Source organism: Vombatus ursinus, unplaced genomic scaffold (genome assembly GCF_900497805.2).
Source record: "Vombatus ursinus unplaced genomic scaffold, bare-nosed wombat genome assembly UNPS02014770.1, whole genome shotgun sequence".
NCBI classification, from domain to species: Eukaryota; Metazoa; Chordata; class Mammalia; order Diprotodontia; family Vombatidae; genus Vombatus; species Vombatus ursinus.
In genome coordinates, this window is record NW_020954548.1 from 14,227,849 (window position 1) to 14,248,251 (window position 20,403).

A 20,403-nucleotide genomic window follows, 5' to 3' on the forward strand; every position below is an offset into this window, starting at 1 on the left:
AATTCTTCTTTATGACCCTTGCAGGCTTTGACCCTATCAATCACCTTCTCTTTAATACTTTCTTCCCTCAGGTTTTAAGGACACTACTCTATTCTGGTTATCCTTTTACCTATCTGACCACTCCTCAGTCTCCTTTGTTGGATTTTCATCCAAGTAACTCACTAAGACATACGACTCTGTTCTAGATCCTCCTTCCATCTTCCTCTAGTCTAGACTATTTCATTTGATCTCATCAGCTCCCATGGATTCAATTATTCATGCTGATACTGTTATTTTAATGATTCTCAAATATACTTATCCAGCCCTTGCCTCTCCACTGATCTCCAATAAGGCATCTCCAACTACCTACTAGACATCACACACTCAATGTCCAATAAACATCTTAAATTCAAGGTGACCAAAACTGAACTCATATTTTCCCCCAAACACTCCCTACTTCCAAACTTTTCTATTACTGTTGAGGGCACCACCATCCTCCTAGTTCCCCAGGCTCACAATCTAAATGTCATCCTTGAACAATTCACTCTCTTACCCCTGCTATCCAATCTGTTGCAAAGGTGTGTCAATTTTACCTTTGCAATATATCTGACATATGCCTCCTTCTCTTCTCTTACACTTCCATCAACCTGGTAGAGAACCTCAGTACATCATTGCAATAGCTTGCTTGTTGTTCTGTCACAAATCTCTTCGCACACCAGTCCATCCTCTACTCAGCAGTCATGATTTTCCTAAAGCATAAGTCTAACTATGTCATCCCCTACCTAATAAATTCTAATGGATCCATATTACCTCTAGGATCTAATATAAAATTGTTTGACATTCAAAGCTCTTTATAACTGTCCCTTCCCCTACCTTTCCACTCTTATACCTTACTATCTACCACATATTCCATGATCCAGTGATACTCCATCTCCTCAATCCAGGCATTTTCATGGACACAAGATGATCCCTCTCCACAACCCCACCTCCTAGATTCCTTCAAGTGCCTACTAACATCCCACCTTCTATGGGAAGCCATTCCCACTCCCTCTTATAGTTCCTTTCCTTTGTTGATTATTTCTAATTTATCCTGCAGATAGACTGTTTACACATAGTTGTTTTCATGTTGTTATCTCCTTTAGATGATGAGCTTCCTGAGAACTTGTACTGTCTTTTAACTTTCTTTGTAACCTTAATGTTTAGTACAGTGCCTGGCACATGGTATGAGCCTAATGTATTGACTGGCTGACTATAGATGTGACCTCAGGACTAATTTAGCCCTAGGCTTAAACAGGTCACAGTTGTTAAACTAGAACAAATTCAGGGAAAAAAATCCAAGCTCTGATAGAGAGACGGAATAAACCAAAAGAAAGTTGTGCCTCCAGGGATTACCTACTGGAAGGAGAAAGGTATAGTATGGAAAGAATCTGTCCTGCTCAGCATTATCTGACGGGAGGAGTCAGAAAAGTGAGCGTTCAGTCAAAATTTATATCAGAGTGACACCTACTGGTTAGACAAGATAATGGGTAGGGGGGTAAGGTGAGGTACTATTAACTGGGGGATAAAGAAAGGTTTCATGTAAGAAGGTGGTATTTTAGCTGAGCTTTTGAAGGATGCTAGAGATTGAAAGAGGCAGAGGTGGGCAAAGAGAGCATTCAGAGATCAGACAGCCAGTACTATATGTTAATAAATTTTGATTAATGGAAGACAAATTAATAAAGTCAAACTCTTTTTTGAAAGTAACTAAAACTTCAGTACTCAAAGTTATTTTTTTTAATAAACTTTAAATAAAGCATTTTGTTAAAAATATTACTGTATTTACCATGATAATGTACTACCACGGTTCTTAGGATAATCTACTATTGATAATCAATTTGTAAAGGAGCTTAAAAATTATTTCTGACACCACATGTTGAGCATAAAAATGACTCATCTCCACAGGCTGTCTTATGAATGATTACAAAAGATAAGTAATAAACAAAATAAGGCCCTCTGCATACTGACTCACATTTTCTTTCCCTTTTTCTTCTAGGGTTTGAAGTACAACTTCAAAGCCAAGTTACATTCTAAGGTAGTTCTATTATTATTATATAGGGTATGATTGACAGAAGCAATTCAACAATTATTAGTAAGGATAGTTACTCCACCATAATCTTTTACAGATTCTAGAGTTCTTTTGGAATTAGATTTGAGTTTCCACTTTGTAAAACCTATATTTTGCTGTTATTGAGTTAAGCTTATTTCCCAAGATAACAAATCCCTCCTGGTTGAAAAGTATTTTATAGAAGCAATGGATCTTTCTTTCTCCAGTTCCCTTTTCCCTTGGTTCTTAAGTATTCAACACCACTTTCATAAAATTGAAAAGGGCAGGTTTTTGATCCAAAAGTCCATTGATCCATGTTAAGGTGATTAAGCTATACCACACTGTGTGACTTCTCAGAAGAACAATATTTCTCTGGACCTAAGACATTAAAAAATAACCTCATGAAATGGAATTAGTAGTACTAACTGAAGTTAAAATATTTACAAGATTGAGGTTTAAAGTTCCTTTAGCTTGATAATTAATCACACATAACCCAAAATAATTTTTTCCATTAAAAAAAATTTGAAGTATCTTCCTTCCTTAGTTATTATTCACAAGTCTCGTCTTGGTCCTTTTATATATATTTATTTCAAAGTCCAACAGAATTTAGGAAATAGTCACTCTCTGCTTGGGGGGGGGGGGGCAAATTGATCTGTTGCCAAGAAATGTGAACTTCTGGCTCCTAACATCACCAACTCAATGGACTAACAATGCAGAAAAAAATGAATTTAAATTTAATGTTAAATACAAAATAATACATATAGAATCAAAGATATAAACAAGAGGAAAATGATACTACTAAAATTTATAAGGCAGGCAGAACAAAGATAGTAAAGTAGCAGAAAGCAAGAAGTAGAGCTCCCCTTCACTAAATACCTCCAAATCAACCTAGAAAATGTACCAGATTGAATCTTGATAGGAAAAAAACAGAAAAAGACACAATAAGTCGTAAGTCTAGCCCAGCCTGGCATTGTATCTCTTTGGAGACAAGAAGGTATGAGAACACTGGGGACTAGATTGGGCCAAGAGCAGCAGCACACTGCAGAGCACTCCAGCACACCAGGAAAGACTGTACACCAGGATGACAGGTCCTCCCAAACCCATACGAGGTCATCTCAAAGAGGAGAGACAGTAGGCTCTGCAACCCACTACCTAGTTATGAGTCACAAGTCCAGGGCAGACTAGAAAGGGGACCTGTGCCCAGGGTGGCATTTCAGGCCATGTATAAGAACAGAAGAATTTCAGAAGCAAGCAGTTAACAGTACAGCTCAGCCCCAGGAGCAGAGAAGGTTGTCAATTTCAGCATTTAGGCTAGCTTGTGGAGGAATACCAAGGCAGCAAACCCAGACAAATGGGGAACATGCAATTCTGTCACTCCTTACCCAAAGACTGCCAGCTGGATGAGAGTCCAACTCCAAAAGTGGTCTACTATAGTGCAAATCCAAAAACCCAGGTCAGAAACTTGCAGAGCTTAGACTAGGTGGAAGCAATCAGACTTGGCCCCGAATAAGACTATCTGGGAAGATTAGATGCTTGCACAGGGAATACAGGTGAAGCAGTAGATAGAATGTTAGGCCTGAAGTTAGGAAAACTCATCGTCCTAAGCTCAAATCTTGCCTCAGACACTTATTAGCTGTGTGACCCTGAGCAAGGCACTTAACCCTGTTTGCCTTAGTTTCCTTATCTGTACAATGAGCTGGAGAAGTAAATGGCAAACCACTCCAGTTTCTTTGCCGAGAAAAACCCAAATGAGATCACAAAGAGTTGGACACAAGTGAAAAACAACTAAACACCAGAAGCTTGCATATCTCCAGCCTGTCCCTGAGATTCTTGAATAACACAACACCCCAAGAAAGCTGCAACAAGACTAACCCAGATTTTCCTTCCAGAAGTGCCACAGAGCCTAGACCTCACATCAAGTCCAAATTCAGAAAGCAGGCTAGAAGAATGAGCAAACAAAAAAAAAGAAGGAAAGAAAGAAAGAAAACCACCATAAGAGCTATTAGGGTGGAAAGGAAGCTCAAAACACAAACTCAGAAGAGAATGACTCTGAAACATCTAAAAGCAAAGCCTCCGAGAAAAACACTGCTTGGACACAAACTCAATCAAAATTCCTGAAAGAGATAAAGCAAAAGTTTTAGGAAAAAAAAGACATGCTTTTTTTTTTTTAATAAATGAGAACAGGAGGGGGAAAAAATGGAAAAGAACTGAGAGATATATAAGAAAGAACTGGAAAGAAAGTTAGCAGCTTGAAAAAAGAGGTACACAACCTTGCCAAAGCAACTACCTGAAAACAGAATGAACAAATAGAAGCCCACTGTCTACATGAGACATAATATATATCAAAACAAAGCAAAAAAACACAAAAAAGTAAGATATTTCATACCTTAAACAAATGATTCAGAAAAAAGAAGAAAAAATTTAAGAATCACTGGACTATCAGAACACTATGCCCTCCGAAAAAAAGTCTAGACATCCTATTTCAAGAAATTAAAAAAAAACTTTCCAGATCTCTTAGAACCAGAGGGCTAAGTAGATATAGAAAAAACACATCAGCTACTTCCTGAATAAAACCTCAAAAGGAAAAACCCTCAGCAACATCACAGTCAAAATCCAGGGCTTTGAGGTTAAGGACAAAACAAAACAAAACCTGCAAGCAACCAGAAAGAAAAAATGCAAGAACCAAGGAGCACAGTCAGGATCACACATGATTTAGCAGCCACTATAATAAGGCAGGGGAAAACTTGAATACAATATTACAGAAAGCAAAGGATACAGGCTTAACAGCCAAAAATGACTCATCCGGAAAACCTAAGTATAATGCTATAAGATAAAAAAATGGACCTTTAATAAAATAGAGGATTTCCAAAAATTTCTGATGAAAAGAGTGGCATTAAAACACTGATGTTCAAACACAGAAGAGAAACATTAAAAGGTAAAATGAATGAAGAATGATGAGGACTAAAGGATAAAGTGCTTGCATTCAAATATGGAAGGTCATACATGTGTTCCATTTGAACCCTGTATTATCAGCATCAAGGACCATGGAGGGAGTCTAATTAGACAGGGCCTGTTAGTGGTTCTGTTATAGCTTGAAGATCTTGGAAGAAGTAAAAGAAAAGGAATACTATGGAGAGTAGTGAGAAGGGAGGAGAAGGTTGGAGAAATATGTCTCACATAAGCAGGATACATAGGGAGACAATGAATAGGAGTTAAGGGAGTAGCTGATACTTCAACCTCACTCTCTCTGCATTGACTGAAGGAAAGAAGAATATATACATATACATATATACATACATACATACATACATACATACACACATACACAGAACTGGATACAAATACATTTCACTGAACAAGGAAATGTGAGGGAAAGTGAAGAAGGGGGAGAGGAAATTAGTGGAGGATAAATTAAGGGAGGGATTAGTGATAAGCAAAACAAACCCTAAAAAAAACCCTAAGGATATACCCATAAAAAATTTACAGCTCTTTTAAGATGACAAAGAATGAGAATCCGAGGGAATGTCCTTAAATTGAGGAACAGACGTACAATTCATGGTATATAATAAATGTGATGGAATACTAGTGCTGTAAGAAATGATGACAGAGATGGTTTCAGAGAAACTCGGGAAGACTTATATGAATTAATACAGAGTGAACAGAACCAGGAGAACCATTTATACAATGACAACAATATAACAGACAAAAAATTTTGAAAGAATTAGGAATGCTTATCAATGTAATTACTAATTATTATTGCAGAGGGCTAAATATTTCCCTGAAACTGCTCGTTCCCTCCCCACAAAAAAAAAAGAATTTACCTTATTTATTTTGTTTATATGTTTATATATACTTATTTATGTACATGTTGTCTCTTGAGACACAAAACATGCTCTTTAAAGGTTGAGACTATTTCATTTTTGTCTTTGTATTCCCAATGTTTAATGCAGTGACTGGCAAATGTCAGGCACTTAATAAATGCTCAATGAAAGTTTTATTTTCCTCTGCCTTTGATTTCTTTGGAGTACATGCCCAGTATTGGTAATGGTGGGTCAAAAGATATGAACAGTTTAGTCACTTTCACCAATAACTCCAAATATGTTGCAGAATAGTCAAAGAAATCCAAAGATCCACCAACAGTGCAATGTATTAATGTGCCTGTCTTCCCACAGTTAATCCACCTTTTTCCACTGCCATAGCACAGTGTTAACTTAAATTGAACTTGCAGCTCACTAATATTCACAGATGTTTTTCAAGTCAACTTCTCTGTAGGTACATCTATCTTGTACTTGTAAACGTGATTTTTTTCATCCCAAATCTAATAATTTACATTCATCGTTACTAAATTTCATGTTCTTTGATTCAGCCCACAGCTCTAGCCTATCATGAGCTTCTGGGATCCTTACTCTTTAATTCAATGTGTATGGTGTCCCTCCTAGCTTTCTACTGCACACAAATGCAATAAGCATGATAATCATGCCTTTATGCAATTCACCGATAAAAATATTAAAAAGTACAGAGTCATGTGCTATGTTACTATTTCATCTTCAAAATGGAACTATTTACCTTGAAACCTCACAATGATAACATAAGAATAGATTTTAAATAATCTTCTAGATAAAAAGTAAATCATTTAGCTTATCTAGGAAAATAAAATATTTTTTAAAAATATAATCACAGTAGGAAACCTCATTTTTGTACTGTTTTAAGATTTACATATCATTTTACACATAACCTTGTGAAGTTAGGCAACAAAGTATCATTCATTAGGTAGCCTAGTGGATAATATGGCAGGAGTTGGAGTCAGGTAGATCGAAGTTTAAACCCTACCTCAGACACTTACTGTGTGTTCCAGGGCAAGTTATTTAACCTTGTCTGCCTCAGTTTCCCCATGTGTAAAATGAGAAAATAATACCACCTACCTCATAATGCTGCAAAGACCAAATGAGACAATGTATATAAAATGTTTCATAAAGCTTAAAGTGCTATAAAATGTTAGCTATCATTATTATTATTACCCCATTTTACATAGGAGGAATGTTAGGCCTGAACATACTGAATAACCTAAGATCACAAAGTTAGTATCAGAGCTGGGAAAGTGAAACCAGTTATTCTGACTCCAAATCTACGGCTCTCTCTGCTACTATAAGTTATCTCAGTGAATATCTGGAGTGCAAGAGTTAGAGGACTAATGGACTAGCATGTAGAATGCAATCTACAATGTTTAGAGGTGAAATGCCCTCAGATATGGTAAGGATAAGTGCGTGTATGAGTCAAAGTGAATATGCCATGTGATTAATAAGTAAGAATGCTATTTCTACCATCATTAATATCACTTATTCCCCCTCATATCTCGAAGTGCAAAATATATTACCATTGTTTGTGAAAGGGCAATGATTAATTGCTCATGGGTACAATAATATCTAAGTAGAAGAGGATCATGTCAGCTTACCTCATATTCTTTTCTAAGTAATTCCTCTCGGGAAGAGCTTGATTCAAGTTCACTTGCTTGTCGCCGTAGAAGGTTAGAGCAATCAAGGTGTTCTGATTCTAGTTTTTCCATTTTCTTATGCATATTTTGTATAGCATTATCTTGTTCCTATAAACAAAAGCACTATGTAGTTAAATTTAAACAAAAAGGGGCATGGGATTTAATAAGTGAATATATAGTTGGAATAACAATACATATCGAATATGGTTCGTATGGTCTCAATGTAAGTTTCAATCTGTAAAGTGTCATCACTGTACATTAACTTTGAAAATGTGTTTAGCATATATATTATTAAGTCATACTCATTAACTGGACCTTTGTGGATATTTCTGTGTTGCTTTAATTTTACTATCCTGTACAATGTTTGTTTACCTCATTAATTTCTAAAAGTATTTAATAACAAAAATACATAAGGCTCTTTCATGTGAAGATTGATTGGATTAGCTTGATTTCCTGGTGGTACTTGAGAGATTTTACTGTGAAATCATGGCATTTAAAGTATGCTTACAGTTTTTAATGCAATTTTCATAGTTTATTTCCTCCTTAATTCCAAAGTTTTCAGAAAACTGGTGCAGGATAGGAAAAGCTTTTTCAAGTGGGGTCTACTTAATTCTTCCAACATTCAATTTTAGGCCATATCAGTTACCATTTAAACTTAAAATAACTTCCCTTTTCCAAGGATCCATGATTTTAATGGCATAGCTCTTCTACTGACACCAATTATAAGCCTTCTACAACTTAAGTAGACCATTTTTTTTTAATTGTGAAGTTACCCATCAACAAACACAAACACTTAAAATATACAAAGCAGGCCAAGATAGAGATTTGGTAAGAAATTTTGAACTTCTACACATAATCTTTTATATTTTGTGTACAAAAAATAATCACTCTCAGGCGAACCTGGTGATAAACCTCCCCAGCTTTAAATAGGCTGAACCTCAAACAACAAATACACAGTGAGTCCCTGGACTTACATACAAGGTTTTCCTTCCAGAGCTTGTTGGTACTCTACTGCCTTTAAGAACCCAGGGTCACTTCCATGACACAATGGAACAACTAGACTAAGACTTTAAGGGAGGGAATGTGAAAATAAGTTATATAAAAATTAGTTATATGATAAATGGAGGAAAAAGTCAGGCTCAAAATAATAAACTGATTTCAAGTACTGAGCTGTATTTGGCTTTTAAACCCTTTACAACTTGGCCCTTCCCACCTTTTAAGTCTTCTTACACCTTCCTCCCTGCTAGGTACTCCACAATTTAGAGACACTGACCTTGCTATTCTCACACACAATGTTCTACCTCCTTCCTGATTCTTTAGTTTTTTACTGGTTTTCTCTCATGCCTGGAATGATCTCCCTCCTCACCTCCAGTTCCTGGCTTCCCTCAAAAATCAACGCAAATCTTAATGACTGCAAGAAGCCTTTCCCAATCCCCCTTAATACTAGTGCCATCCCTCTGAGATTACCTCTCATTTACAATGTACATGTATACATATATACATATATATATATATGTATATATAATTTACATGGTTCCTTACAGTGCAAGTTCCTTGAGAGCAGACTATGTTCTTACCTCTCTTTGTGTCCCCAGAGCTTAGCACAGTACTTGGCACGTAGTAAGAACTTACAAAATACTTACTGACCAACTGAACAATAATAAATGTGATCTTACTGTAAAGTATGTCAGTCTTTCGACCCAATATTTTCCCCAACCACATATGGAATCATATGATTATACATGGAGGGATCAATGCTTTCATTTTACAGATGAGGAAACTGACATATAAAGTGGTTAAGTATCTTGCCCAGAGTCACAAAGCTAATAAGTGTCTGAGGGAAGATTTGAACCCAGGTTGTGTCGTCTTCAAGTACAATGCCCTATCTACACCAAACTTCCTACTACTACAACCTTCTACTACATCAGCTTTCCTCCAAAACTTCCTTATTTTCATACATTTACATATATCCTTAGCACAGTGTCTGGTACATAATAGGCCTTTAATAAATGTTTACTGATTGACCCTGACATTCAAACACACATGCACATTTTTACTTAAAAAAACAGTCTTACTCCTGAATGCACATATATACATGCTCACACACAAGCAACTGGATTAACGTTCATAATTCCCAAACATTATAAAGCATTCTCAAGGTTTGTTATATGGATGCATAGGTGAATATGCACTCACGTGTAGATTCTATGAATACCAGAAAAGCAAAGGCATTTTCTTTAAAACAAGGCACTTTGGGTGAGGTCTGGAAAGCACTAAAATGAACTACTGTTAGGGATAAAGACATGAGGGCCACTAAATAATTCCCTAACAGCCCTTCCTATAGCGTTGATTCTGTGGGGCCTATAGAACAGTTCATGTAGATAAATTTCTCCAAGAATTGATGGTAATGTTAGTAAAAATAATGATAATAATGTTAGATAACATTTCAATAGTTCTTCAGTTTTCAAAGGACTTTAAAAACACTATTTCAAAAAAATTAAAAAATTTTTAAAAAAACACTATTTCACTTCATCTTTAAAACCACATGAGGTAGTTAGTAAAGAGATGATTATCCACAATTTATAGATGATAGAATTGAGAGGTTAAATGACTTGTTCATGGTCACACAGCTAATAAAGGAAGTACTGACATGCAGCTCTCCTGCCTCCAACTATACCATCTCTTGCACCTTAGATATTGCAACCCAACACACTCCTTTTTTCAGATATCCCACAGGATGAAGAAACCAAAAAATCCACAAATGAAAAGAAGCATGTGTTGTTGGAAGAAGAAAGAATGTACAAAATCTTCACTGGGTTCCTAAGTCTACACAATAATAAACAAACTCCTCAGCTTGTCTTTAAGGTCTAGCATTATCTGGCTCCCACCTACCTTTCCAGATTTATTTCATAACACTCATTTCCATGTACTCTATGTTCCAGTAAAACTGACCTACTAGCCATTCCTAATTAGCCATTCCATCTCCCATGCCTTTGAACAGATGGCGCCCCACACCTTGAGTGCATGCCCTCCTCACCTCTTATGATCCCTAGTTTCCTTCAAGGTTTCTCCGAGAGCCTTTTCTTATCTCCCTAGTTGTTAAAGTGTTCCATCCCTCTTCAAATTATCCTGTATTCATTTATCCTCAAATGTGTATTCTTCCAGTGGAAAGAAACCCCTTTAAAGGTATTATTTGTTTTTGTGTTTTTATACTCAGTGGTCTACCATTACCACATAAAGTAAAAACTTAATAAATATTTGGTTTTTAATTGAATTCACAACTTTTACCCACCTGGTCCTGGTATTCTCTGTTACAGTTCTATGCTCCCTTTCCTTCAGCTAATAGTTTCCTACTGTAATTGAGTCACCCCAACAGTATGGACCCAGTGACAATACACACTCTTAGTTGGCCCCAATTTTGGACAAATAACTTTACTAAAAATGTACAGGCACAAAAAGTATGAAAATTAAACATTGATTACAATGTGTCATTTACCAATGCTGAACATAATGGCTCCACCATTATTTACTTAAGACCTCTGTAAAATGATCCATTCTCTAGGCCGCTTACAGAGGAAAAGGTATATTTATTACTCCTCACTGCCATTTCGAGACTATCAGCATCACTTGGCCCCTCTACTCCTTTGAGGGTCACTCCATTCATATATACCACTTAGGCAAGATTCTCACCAGTCATCTACTAGCCTCTACTTCCTCCTTTTTCAGTGAGTCGTACCAAGTTCAGTCTTGCCCTCAACTCCAACTTCAATATTCAAACTGATGTGTCAACAAAAACCCTGGCACCTAATCCACCAGTGTTCTCAAATTTCATGACATACATTTGGACTCTAACTACTCTATTTTATACCTCAAAAACCTCTCTACATTGCCTCCATTCTCTCCTTCTTAGCATCAGTTTCTAAGAGGTGGCCCTACCCCTTACCAAGAGTGACACATCTTGGGACAGCTAGGTGGCACAATGGATAGAGCACCAGCCCTGAAGTCAAGAGGACCTGAGTTCAAATGTGATCTCAGATCAAACGCTTGACACTTACTAGCTGTGTGATCTTGGGTAAGTCACTTAACCCTAACTGCCTTAAAAAAAAAAAAAAGTGATACATCTATTCATATTCTATCACATTTCCCTCCAGGATCTGACACCTTTGATCATTCCTTCTTGCTTTCTCTCACTTTCAATTTGCCCTGAGCTACTAGTACTTTCCTTGCTACTCACAAATATACCTAAGTCTCCCCCATCTATTAAAAAAATCTTCACTTCACCCTATGATTTCCACCATCACCACCCCCAAACTATCATCCTATAGCTCTTCTCACTTTCACAAATCCTAGAAAGTCCTAGAAAAAGTTGCCTACATTCATTGCCTTCATTTCAGCTAACCCCAACCCCCTCACCTTTCAAACTCTTTCAGTCTGGTTTCCAACAACATCACTCACCTGAAACTGCTCTCATCAAGGTTGGCAACGTCTTGCCTGCTAAATCTAATTACATTTCTTCAGTGTCCATTCTACTTGACCTGTCTGAAACTGTTAACACTATTGACATCATTCTCTTAGATATTAGCTTTCTATAACACTACTCTCTGTTGATTATCTTCCTATTTGTCTGATCACTCTTTTTCAGTCTCCACTGCTGGATCACCATCTATCTCCTGGCCATTTTGGATGCCTCCCCAAAGGCTCTATCCTGGGTCCTCATCTCTTATACTCTATATGTATTTCCAAGGGTTTTGAGTATTTCTACATAGACACTTCTCAACTATATACATCCAGCTCTAATTTTTTTTTTTTTACTGAATTAGAGACCTGCGTATCAAGGTATCTGCTACACATGTCCACCCAAATTTCCAACTCATCATGTCCAAAACAGAACTCATTATCATCCCTCAAAACCTGACCTCTTCCAAATTTTCCTAAATCTATTGAGGATACCACCATATTTCAAGTCACTTTGGTTCACAACCTCAAAGTTAATCCCAACTCTTACATTTCTTTCATTGTCTATATCCAATCAGCTACCATTCTGCTAGAGGAAGTCCTCATGTGCTTGGGATAGACATCCTCCTAATTCACCAACAAGTTTGAGATCTGTTGGTACCCTCAACCTAGTTAAGCCCATCTGCGGAGATAGTTTTACCAGGAGGTGGCCACTACACAGGCACAGCTTCTTGGAGCCCCAGGTGGGAGCTGGATAATAAGTAGACACCAAAGGAGAATGAGCAGCCTTGAAAAGGGCTCAGCAAGCCTTTACACCAGAGGCACGAGTCCTACCTGAACAACTCATACACCCCAAATTAACAGTCCTAAAACAAAACCTGGATACCTCACTCTCCTCAAAAATTATTAGCGGCTACCTATTATTTACTCTGGAATAAAATAAAAAATCACAGAATTTCTGAGTTGGAAGGAACCTCAGGAGTCATCTGCTTCAATCACAATTGAGAAAGGATCTCCTCTTCAACATACTGAACTTGAAAAGTAGTAATATCTAGTCTTGCCTTCAAGATCTGTAATGACAGAAAACCCATTACCTCCCAAAGCAGCCCTCTTTGACTTTTAGAAAATGTTTCCTAACATCAAACCTATATTTGGTTCTCTGCAACTTTCATCAACCACTCCTAGTTCTACTTATTAAGTCAAGCTAAACATATCTAATCCATTATTCATACGACAGCCCTTCAAATACTTGTGCACAGCTATCATGTCCCCAGCTAAGTCTTCTACAGATTAAACATCCCAGTTTCTTCAACTAATCCTCATTGATTTATTATCGTCCATCACCCTGGATGGCATTAACTTTCTGAACTGCCATAATATACTGATGAATTACATTGTACTAGCAAAACAATGATACTGTATTTCACCACATAATCGTCGCAGATTTTATGCCAAATTTTTTTTTTGCAAAAAAGTGGGGTGCAACCATTATGTGAAGCCTTTTCTTTTAATTGTGCTGGTATTACTTTTATTACTAAACTGTCTTTGGTGCAAGATTAGGATGCACAGAATACTCATGAATATACATTAAAATTAAATACTGACTAATTTTGATAGACTTAGCTCTTCTCAGCAATGAAAGAATCTAGGACATCTCCAAAAGTCTTATGATGGAAAATGCTATCCACATCCAAAGGAAAAACTATGGAGTCTGAATGCAGATCAAAGCATACTATTTGCCTTTTTTTTCGTTTTTTTTTTTGTTTGTTTGTTTGTTTCTTCTTTCTTGTAGTTCCTCCTATTGGTTCTAATTCTTCTTTACAACCTGACTAATGTGAAAATATGTTTAATAGGAATGTATATGTAGAGCCTACATCAGATTGCATGCCATCTTAGGGAGGGAAGGAGAAATTTAAAACTCAGAAGCTTATTAAAGTAAATGTTGAAAACTAAAAATAAATTAATTTTTTAAAAATTAAATCTGACAACGTGCATGCACTGAGAATTCTAGGCTGGTGGCTCTCAATGTAAGAGAGATAAATGCATATCTATATGCCACCAGTGAATACATTGCTGCTCTGTTTACCTTTTAAGAGGCATGATGAATAGAATTATACCATTCGACAATTACACAATGAAAGGCCATAAACAATTTTTGCACTGAAAAACACAGGGTGTGACAATTATGCAGTAGCGACAATTACGCAGTGAAATGTAGTATTCCCAGATTTGTTTTCAGATCAACTGTTATCTAGTCAAACCTATCCCATTTTGGATCTGTGAAGTAGTTATTTGGTTTTTATTTTAAACTTTACTTTTATCTCTATTATACTCATCTTACTAAGATTTGGTCAATATCCTAGTGTATAAAAATCCTTTGTGTATTTGATGTTAGCTATGCTTCCCAAATTTACATCACTGGCTTAAAGCTGGTATGTTGATTATTCTAAGCATTAAAATGAATTCCAGGTAATACAGTTAATAGCAGAAAGAGCACTGGTTTGGGGATCAGAAGGCACTCAAGGGTTGAATTCAATATATTGTTCAAAATAGCAGGCATCTGAAAATCATACTTCAGCCTCCAGAATTCACACCAACTCCAGTCTCCTTGTAAGGTTTTTGACTACCCTTACATGCGTCACCTCTCACCTTCTTTCTAGGCTTCCAGAGGCCCCAACGGCCACAACACCAAAGTCTTGCCCAGGATTGGGCCTGAGGAACAAAAATTTCAAGGACAGGAGCACACAATCTCCTGCTCTTGCCTTGTACAGAAAATGCTTCCAGGTGCCTCCTGAGACAAAGTAATGTGTCAGATGAATTAGTCTGCACCAAAGCCTGGAGGTTCAAGTTCCTATTTACCTGCCTTCACAAGCAGAACTCATGGTTATTTGACTGTTAATTGGTTATTTGATTTGACCTAGCCTCTTTCCCCATTCCAATGATACTAAATCCCAAGACTGCCAAAGATCAAACCCTTTACCCCAGCCCTAGTTGTTCACAGACATATTCCCATCTATCTCATCCCTGCATCCTTAATTTCCCACCCCAAATCTGCCTGGTCCTTCTACTGTGCCCTCTGAAATGCCTATTCCAGATTAAAAATTTCCTCTCATTTCATACAACAGTAAGTTGGTTCCTTTTACCTTTTGAAACTCACAACAACCTGGCTCTTCTAAATGACAATGCATCCCAAACCAATCCTTTCAGAATTGGAGGCACTTTCAATTTTACCCCACCTCTGGAAGAGGGAATGATTAGAAGTCAACCAGATAGATGGCTCTGTGGATAGAGCACCAAGTCTGGTGTCAGGAAAACTCATCTTCCTGAGTTCAAATCCAGTCTTAGATGCTTACCAGCTATGTGACCAAATCACTTAACCCTGTTTGCCTTCATTTCCTCAACTGTAAAATGAGCTGGAGAAGGCAATGGCAAACCATTCCAGTATCTCCGCCAAGAAAATCCCAAATGGAGTCACAAAGTGTCAGACACAATTAAGACAACTGGACAACAACAATAAGATGACATATATCAGAGACTGGCAGAACTCAAACCCAGGCTGTCATGGTTCCCAAGGCCAGCTTTCTATCTAGTGCACATACTACCACTCTACTACTCTGTTTTGCTAAACATTTATCACATCAAATTTCCCTCAAAATTAATGGTCTATCACTTGAAGTTTATTATTTTTATTACAATAACATCTTTACAATGAGTCAAATATATTTCAATTAAATTCTTTCAAGACATAGATAAAATTCAAATCTACAAGTCCACATGATCTGGTTCCTGAATTTCTATGAAGGCAAAACACAGAACAATTTTCTCTAAAAGGAATAACAGACTTTCTTCAAATATTAATGATTTAATAAAATTACATTTACATATGCAATAAAGCATACTTATGATTTTAATTATTGGGAGGAGTAGAAGATTAAGATATGAAATGTCACTAAATGAACTTAGGTAAGACTGTCTATACAATCAGATTTTACAAATGGATGTCTAGTAACTTTCTATTTTTTTTCCTTCTTTAGCTCTTCCTTGTTTTATCTTATTATGTGTGTGTGTGTGTGTGTGTTATTGTATTGGCTTGGCCTATCCATAAACAATCAGTATATCAGTATTTTTCCAATTATTTGGATCTGCCTTTATTTTTGCGAATAATATTTTGTAATTGTGTTTATATACTTCTATGTGTGTCTTAACAGGTAGACTCCCAAGTACTTTATACTGCATTTATAGTGAAATTATTTTAAATAGAATTTTTCTATCTCTTCCTGCTAAATTTTGTTGATAATATGCAGAAATGTTGATGATTTGTGTGTGTTTATTTTATATCCTGCAAATTTGCTGAAGTTGTTAATTGATTCGCTTAGTTTTTTTGGTTGATTCTCTAGGATTTGCTCAGTAAACCATTATATTATCTGCTACATGTGATAATTTTACATCTTCCTTGCCTATGTTTATTGTCTCAATTTCTTTTTTCTTGTCTTCCTTGCTTTTTCTTAACATAGAGCGTTCAAGTCAAGTGCATGGCACATAGTAAATATCTAATAAATGTTTGTTTATAGATTGACACAGTTTGTACAGTATTTTCCCCTCAGTATTGGCATATGACCACTCTTCTATCATTCGTACATTTATTTGACGACATTCTTGACTCAGCCTCTCTTGTATGTAATGTGTTACACTCTGTTCATCCTTATTATGCAATCTCTCCAATGCCTTTTGGGAGATTTTCAGTTTTTAATTCTTTAGTGAGGCAGCATTGTCCAGTGGAAAGAAAATAAGCTTTGGAGTCACGAAAACTGGGTTCAATTCCTGCAAGTAAGGCAAGAAATGTCATGAGCTGCTGGCAAGGTAAATAGCAGCGAGCTGAATCCATCCAACCAGTCTCCATGTATCTATGAGCAAGTGGCATCTCTACTTCTTTTGTATTTGTTTTTCCCAGATCTTGGGTGAATGAGCACCCAGAGACAGAATTCTCTAAGTAAGAGGTCCTCCTGGCACAGTGTCAGCATCTACAAGAGGCAGAAGCAAGAACCATAGAGGGGTGGTGGCTAACAACACAGTAAGCACCTGCAGAAGGAAATGAAAAGCCTTTTACCCAAAGATATCAGCAACATCAGGGAAAATGACCCTTAAAGAGAAAAGGATTGGCTATGTGTTGTAGAAATGAATCAACACTCAGGGCCTAGCTAAAAGCTACACCTAAAGGGAACTTCAGGAGGCCTCTACAAAGTAAAAAAGACCTTCCCAAGCCAGGAATCAGGCAATAACACTTTATCACACATGTTCTCTACACATGTGCCTCACTACCATTATACTTTTTTTTAGAACTTACTCTTCCCAGGGGCCCTATGTGTTTAAAGGGAAAATGTACCTCCCTTTTACAGGAAATGTTTTTTTTAATAACTTCCTCATATACATTCATAGTCAATCCTTTTTCTAAAAGCTAATGGAGTTCATCTAACTGTGACAGATAATGGAGAGCATACTAGTGGCAGCTCAGGAGGAACCCCACCAGCTAATTAATGCTTACCCTAGAAATCTTAGGACAGTGGTCAGTAGCTGCCCCCTGGAAACACAACCTAGAGTGCAAGTGAAAGTTGAGAGGAGCCCAGAGGTGGTATACTATATTCAGAATTTTAAAATTCAGATTTTATTTTTAAAAATGAAATTGCTTCCTATAGAACTTATTTTTTCCCTTCAGTAAGGGCTTTATTTGTTAAAAGACTTTTACGCTTGACCTCCAAATCTGGTTGACAACAAGATTCAAGATCTTTGGGTTGGTCTGATATTTAGACATGTTCACAGGGTTCTCAGACACATACTCAAACGTTACCATCACTTCTGGATCCTAAAAGGCTGTAAGCACTTCTAGGTCATTAAGAATTTCATTGAGCCCAGGTATTTCTGCTATCCCAGGCATAGCCTATTCCATGCCATGAATGACTCCAAAGTTCCCAGGCATCCCTCCAGGAAAACCTGGAAAGGAGTCAAAATGAGTTTGCCAGGCTTCCTCCTTTTGGGCTAGCTCATGTTCCTCCCAAGCTTTCTTTACCCTTTCTATCCTTTCTTTGTTCTCCCGCTATTCACATTTTCTTTCATAGTTTTGCCAATGTTCAGCAATTTTCTGGGCCTATAATTGGGCTTCCTTCAGCATAGCACTGGCATCTTCATCACAATACAGCTTACAAACCATGGTAAGATCACAGGCTGACTCCTCCCAGTGGCCAACAAGTCTGTGGGCTTCCCCTCTCCACTGGAAGGGCTGAGCAGAGTCTGAGTTTATTTCAACTGCTCTGTCACAATCTCTGACAGCAGCACTGGGCTTTGGCAGTTTTATAAAGATATTTGCTCTCTTAGAATATAAAATAGCCCAATATAGATTCAGGTTGATGGCCTCTGTGAGTAAGTAATTCAATGGCTTTCTTAAGTTCACCATTATTTAGGGTATCAACAGTCTCCACCTTCTTTTCATTAGTCTGATCCATCATCATCTGTTATTTCTGAAGTTTCATCCCCCACTTCCTAAGGGAAGTCTGTATCTGTTTCAATCATTCCTTCATTATCAATTTCTACACGACTTCCTAGTTTTTCTAGCTTTGGGGGTTCATCTGGCTGCTTACTTTCAGTTTTTTCTCCTTGACTCTTTCTTCTGGTTTAGTTTTATATTGGTCAAAAATACTGATTTTTGTTATTGCTTATAATTCTACTTCGTATACCATAACACTAGGAGAAAAGATAAGAACTTCAATTTTTTTTGAGAGTCATCATACTTTAGAAGAAAGCATCCTTGCTCTGGAGTCAGAGAAACTAGGCCTGAATTCCTGCTCTTACTTGCATGACTTGGGGTTAGCCACTTAAACACCTTGGGTATCAGTTTCCTAACCTTTAGAATGAAGCAGTTAAGATTAGAAACTAAATTTAAATACTATGAGCCAATAAGCAGGACAAGAGACTGCTACTACCTAAACTAGGAAGCTTTTTGAATCCATGAAATAAAATCACAAACTCAGAACTTTAGAAATAAAAGGTATTTTAGAAGTCAGTTGATCCAAACTATTCTTTCTGCAGAATAACTTTGGAACTCTAGTCCTGGAACCAAGCTTTCCTGACTAGTGAGCCTATGAGCTTAAATTCTCATACTTAACTACATTTAACAGTACTCAGACCAGACTATCCTTCAAGGTAATCACCCCAGCCATTTTCTTACCATCTGTAATTGAACCAAACCAATACAATCACCACTTTGGGAAAGAACTAAACAAACTACTGCGTTATGGCTCTCTTCACCAAGCCTGTGACTTTCCAGTCCAAAAAACCTTCCATGGCCACCAATACCCTAATGTGTAGTTTCTCCTTTTTTTACAATGTAAACTCATTGATAGCCGGAATGATTCTCCTATCATATCCCTAGTGCTTCACACAGTGCTTGGCACACGGTAAGTACTTAATAAATGCTTTTAATTCATTCTTTCACTCTGTTCATAAAAAAAAACTAAGTCAAAAAAAAGTGAATTACCCAGGTTAGTCAAACTGGACCTAGAACAGAAGTCTCCCCAGACAAATAGTCAAGAACTCTTTATACTGAATTACATTGCTATAGACATGTAAATCAGATGCTGCAAACATCAATATCATCTAAATGGAGATCAAAAAGTATTCCTACCGCTAAACCAAAGTATACTATGCCTGTGAGTCATGAAACATTACATTTTCATAGGATCATAGATTGAGAGCTAGAAGGGACCTGAGAGGACAAAGAATCATATCCTTTCATTTTATAGGTGAGGAAACTGAGGAACAGAGAGGTGAAATGATTTGCTCAGGGTAAGACTGTAAGTTTCTAAAGTGAGATTTCAACCCAGGTCTTTCTGACTCCAAATCCAGTGTCCTGTCTATCACATAACTCTGCCTCAATTAAAAAAAAAAACTTAAGGACTAGTGAGGTGTAATAACTCAACCGTAGTCACACAAAAAAACAGCAAATGGCAGAATAAGAAATAAATTCAGGTTCTTCTTGATTCTAAGATCTTTGTCTATTCCACTGGTTCTTTATGTCTCCCAAAAGCTGATACCCAAAAAGGGCACATATGAAGTAAATGATAGAAGCAGGAATTGAACCCAGTTTTCATGACTCCAAGGCTTCTTGTCTTTCCACTGGACAATGCTGCCTCACTAAAGAATTAAAAACTGAAAATCTCCCAAAAGGCACTGGAGACATTGCATAATAAGGATGAACAGAGTGTAACACATTACATACAAGAGAGGCTGAGTCAGGAATGTCATCAAATAAATGTATGAATGATAGAAGAGTGGTCATATGCCAATACTGAAGGGAAAATACTGTACAAACTGTATCAATCTATAAACAAGCATTTATTTGATA

General features: G+C 37.0%; 1 protein-coding gene and 1 pseudogene across 8 annotated transcripts in view; both read right to left on the bottom strand.

Annotated features, from left to right (window-relative positions):
• CCDC171 (coiled-coil domain containing 171) overlaps nt 1-20,403 on the bottom strand; it is a 496,773-nt gene that overhangs the window by 404,256 nt on the left and 72,114 nt on the right. For all 8 annotated transcript variants that reach the window (XR_003569147.1, XM_027863035.1, XM_027863037.1 and 5 more), the window contains one exon: nt 7,515-7,661. Coding sequence is in view for 7 of the 8 variants with exons in the window: in XM_027863035.1 (XP_027718836.1) it covers nt 7,515-7,661 (147 nt within the window). In the remaining variant the exon portion in view is untranslated. The remainder of the gene's footprint in view (nt 1-7,514; nt 7,662-20,403) is intronic.
• LOC114043681 lies at nt 17,748-19,343 on the bottom strand (annotated as a pseudogene).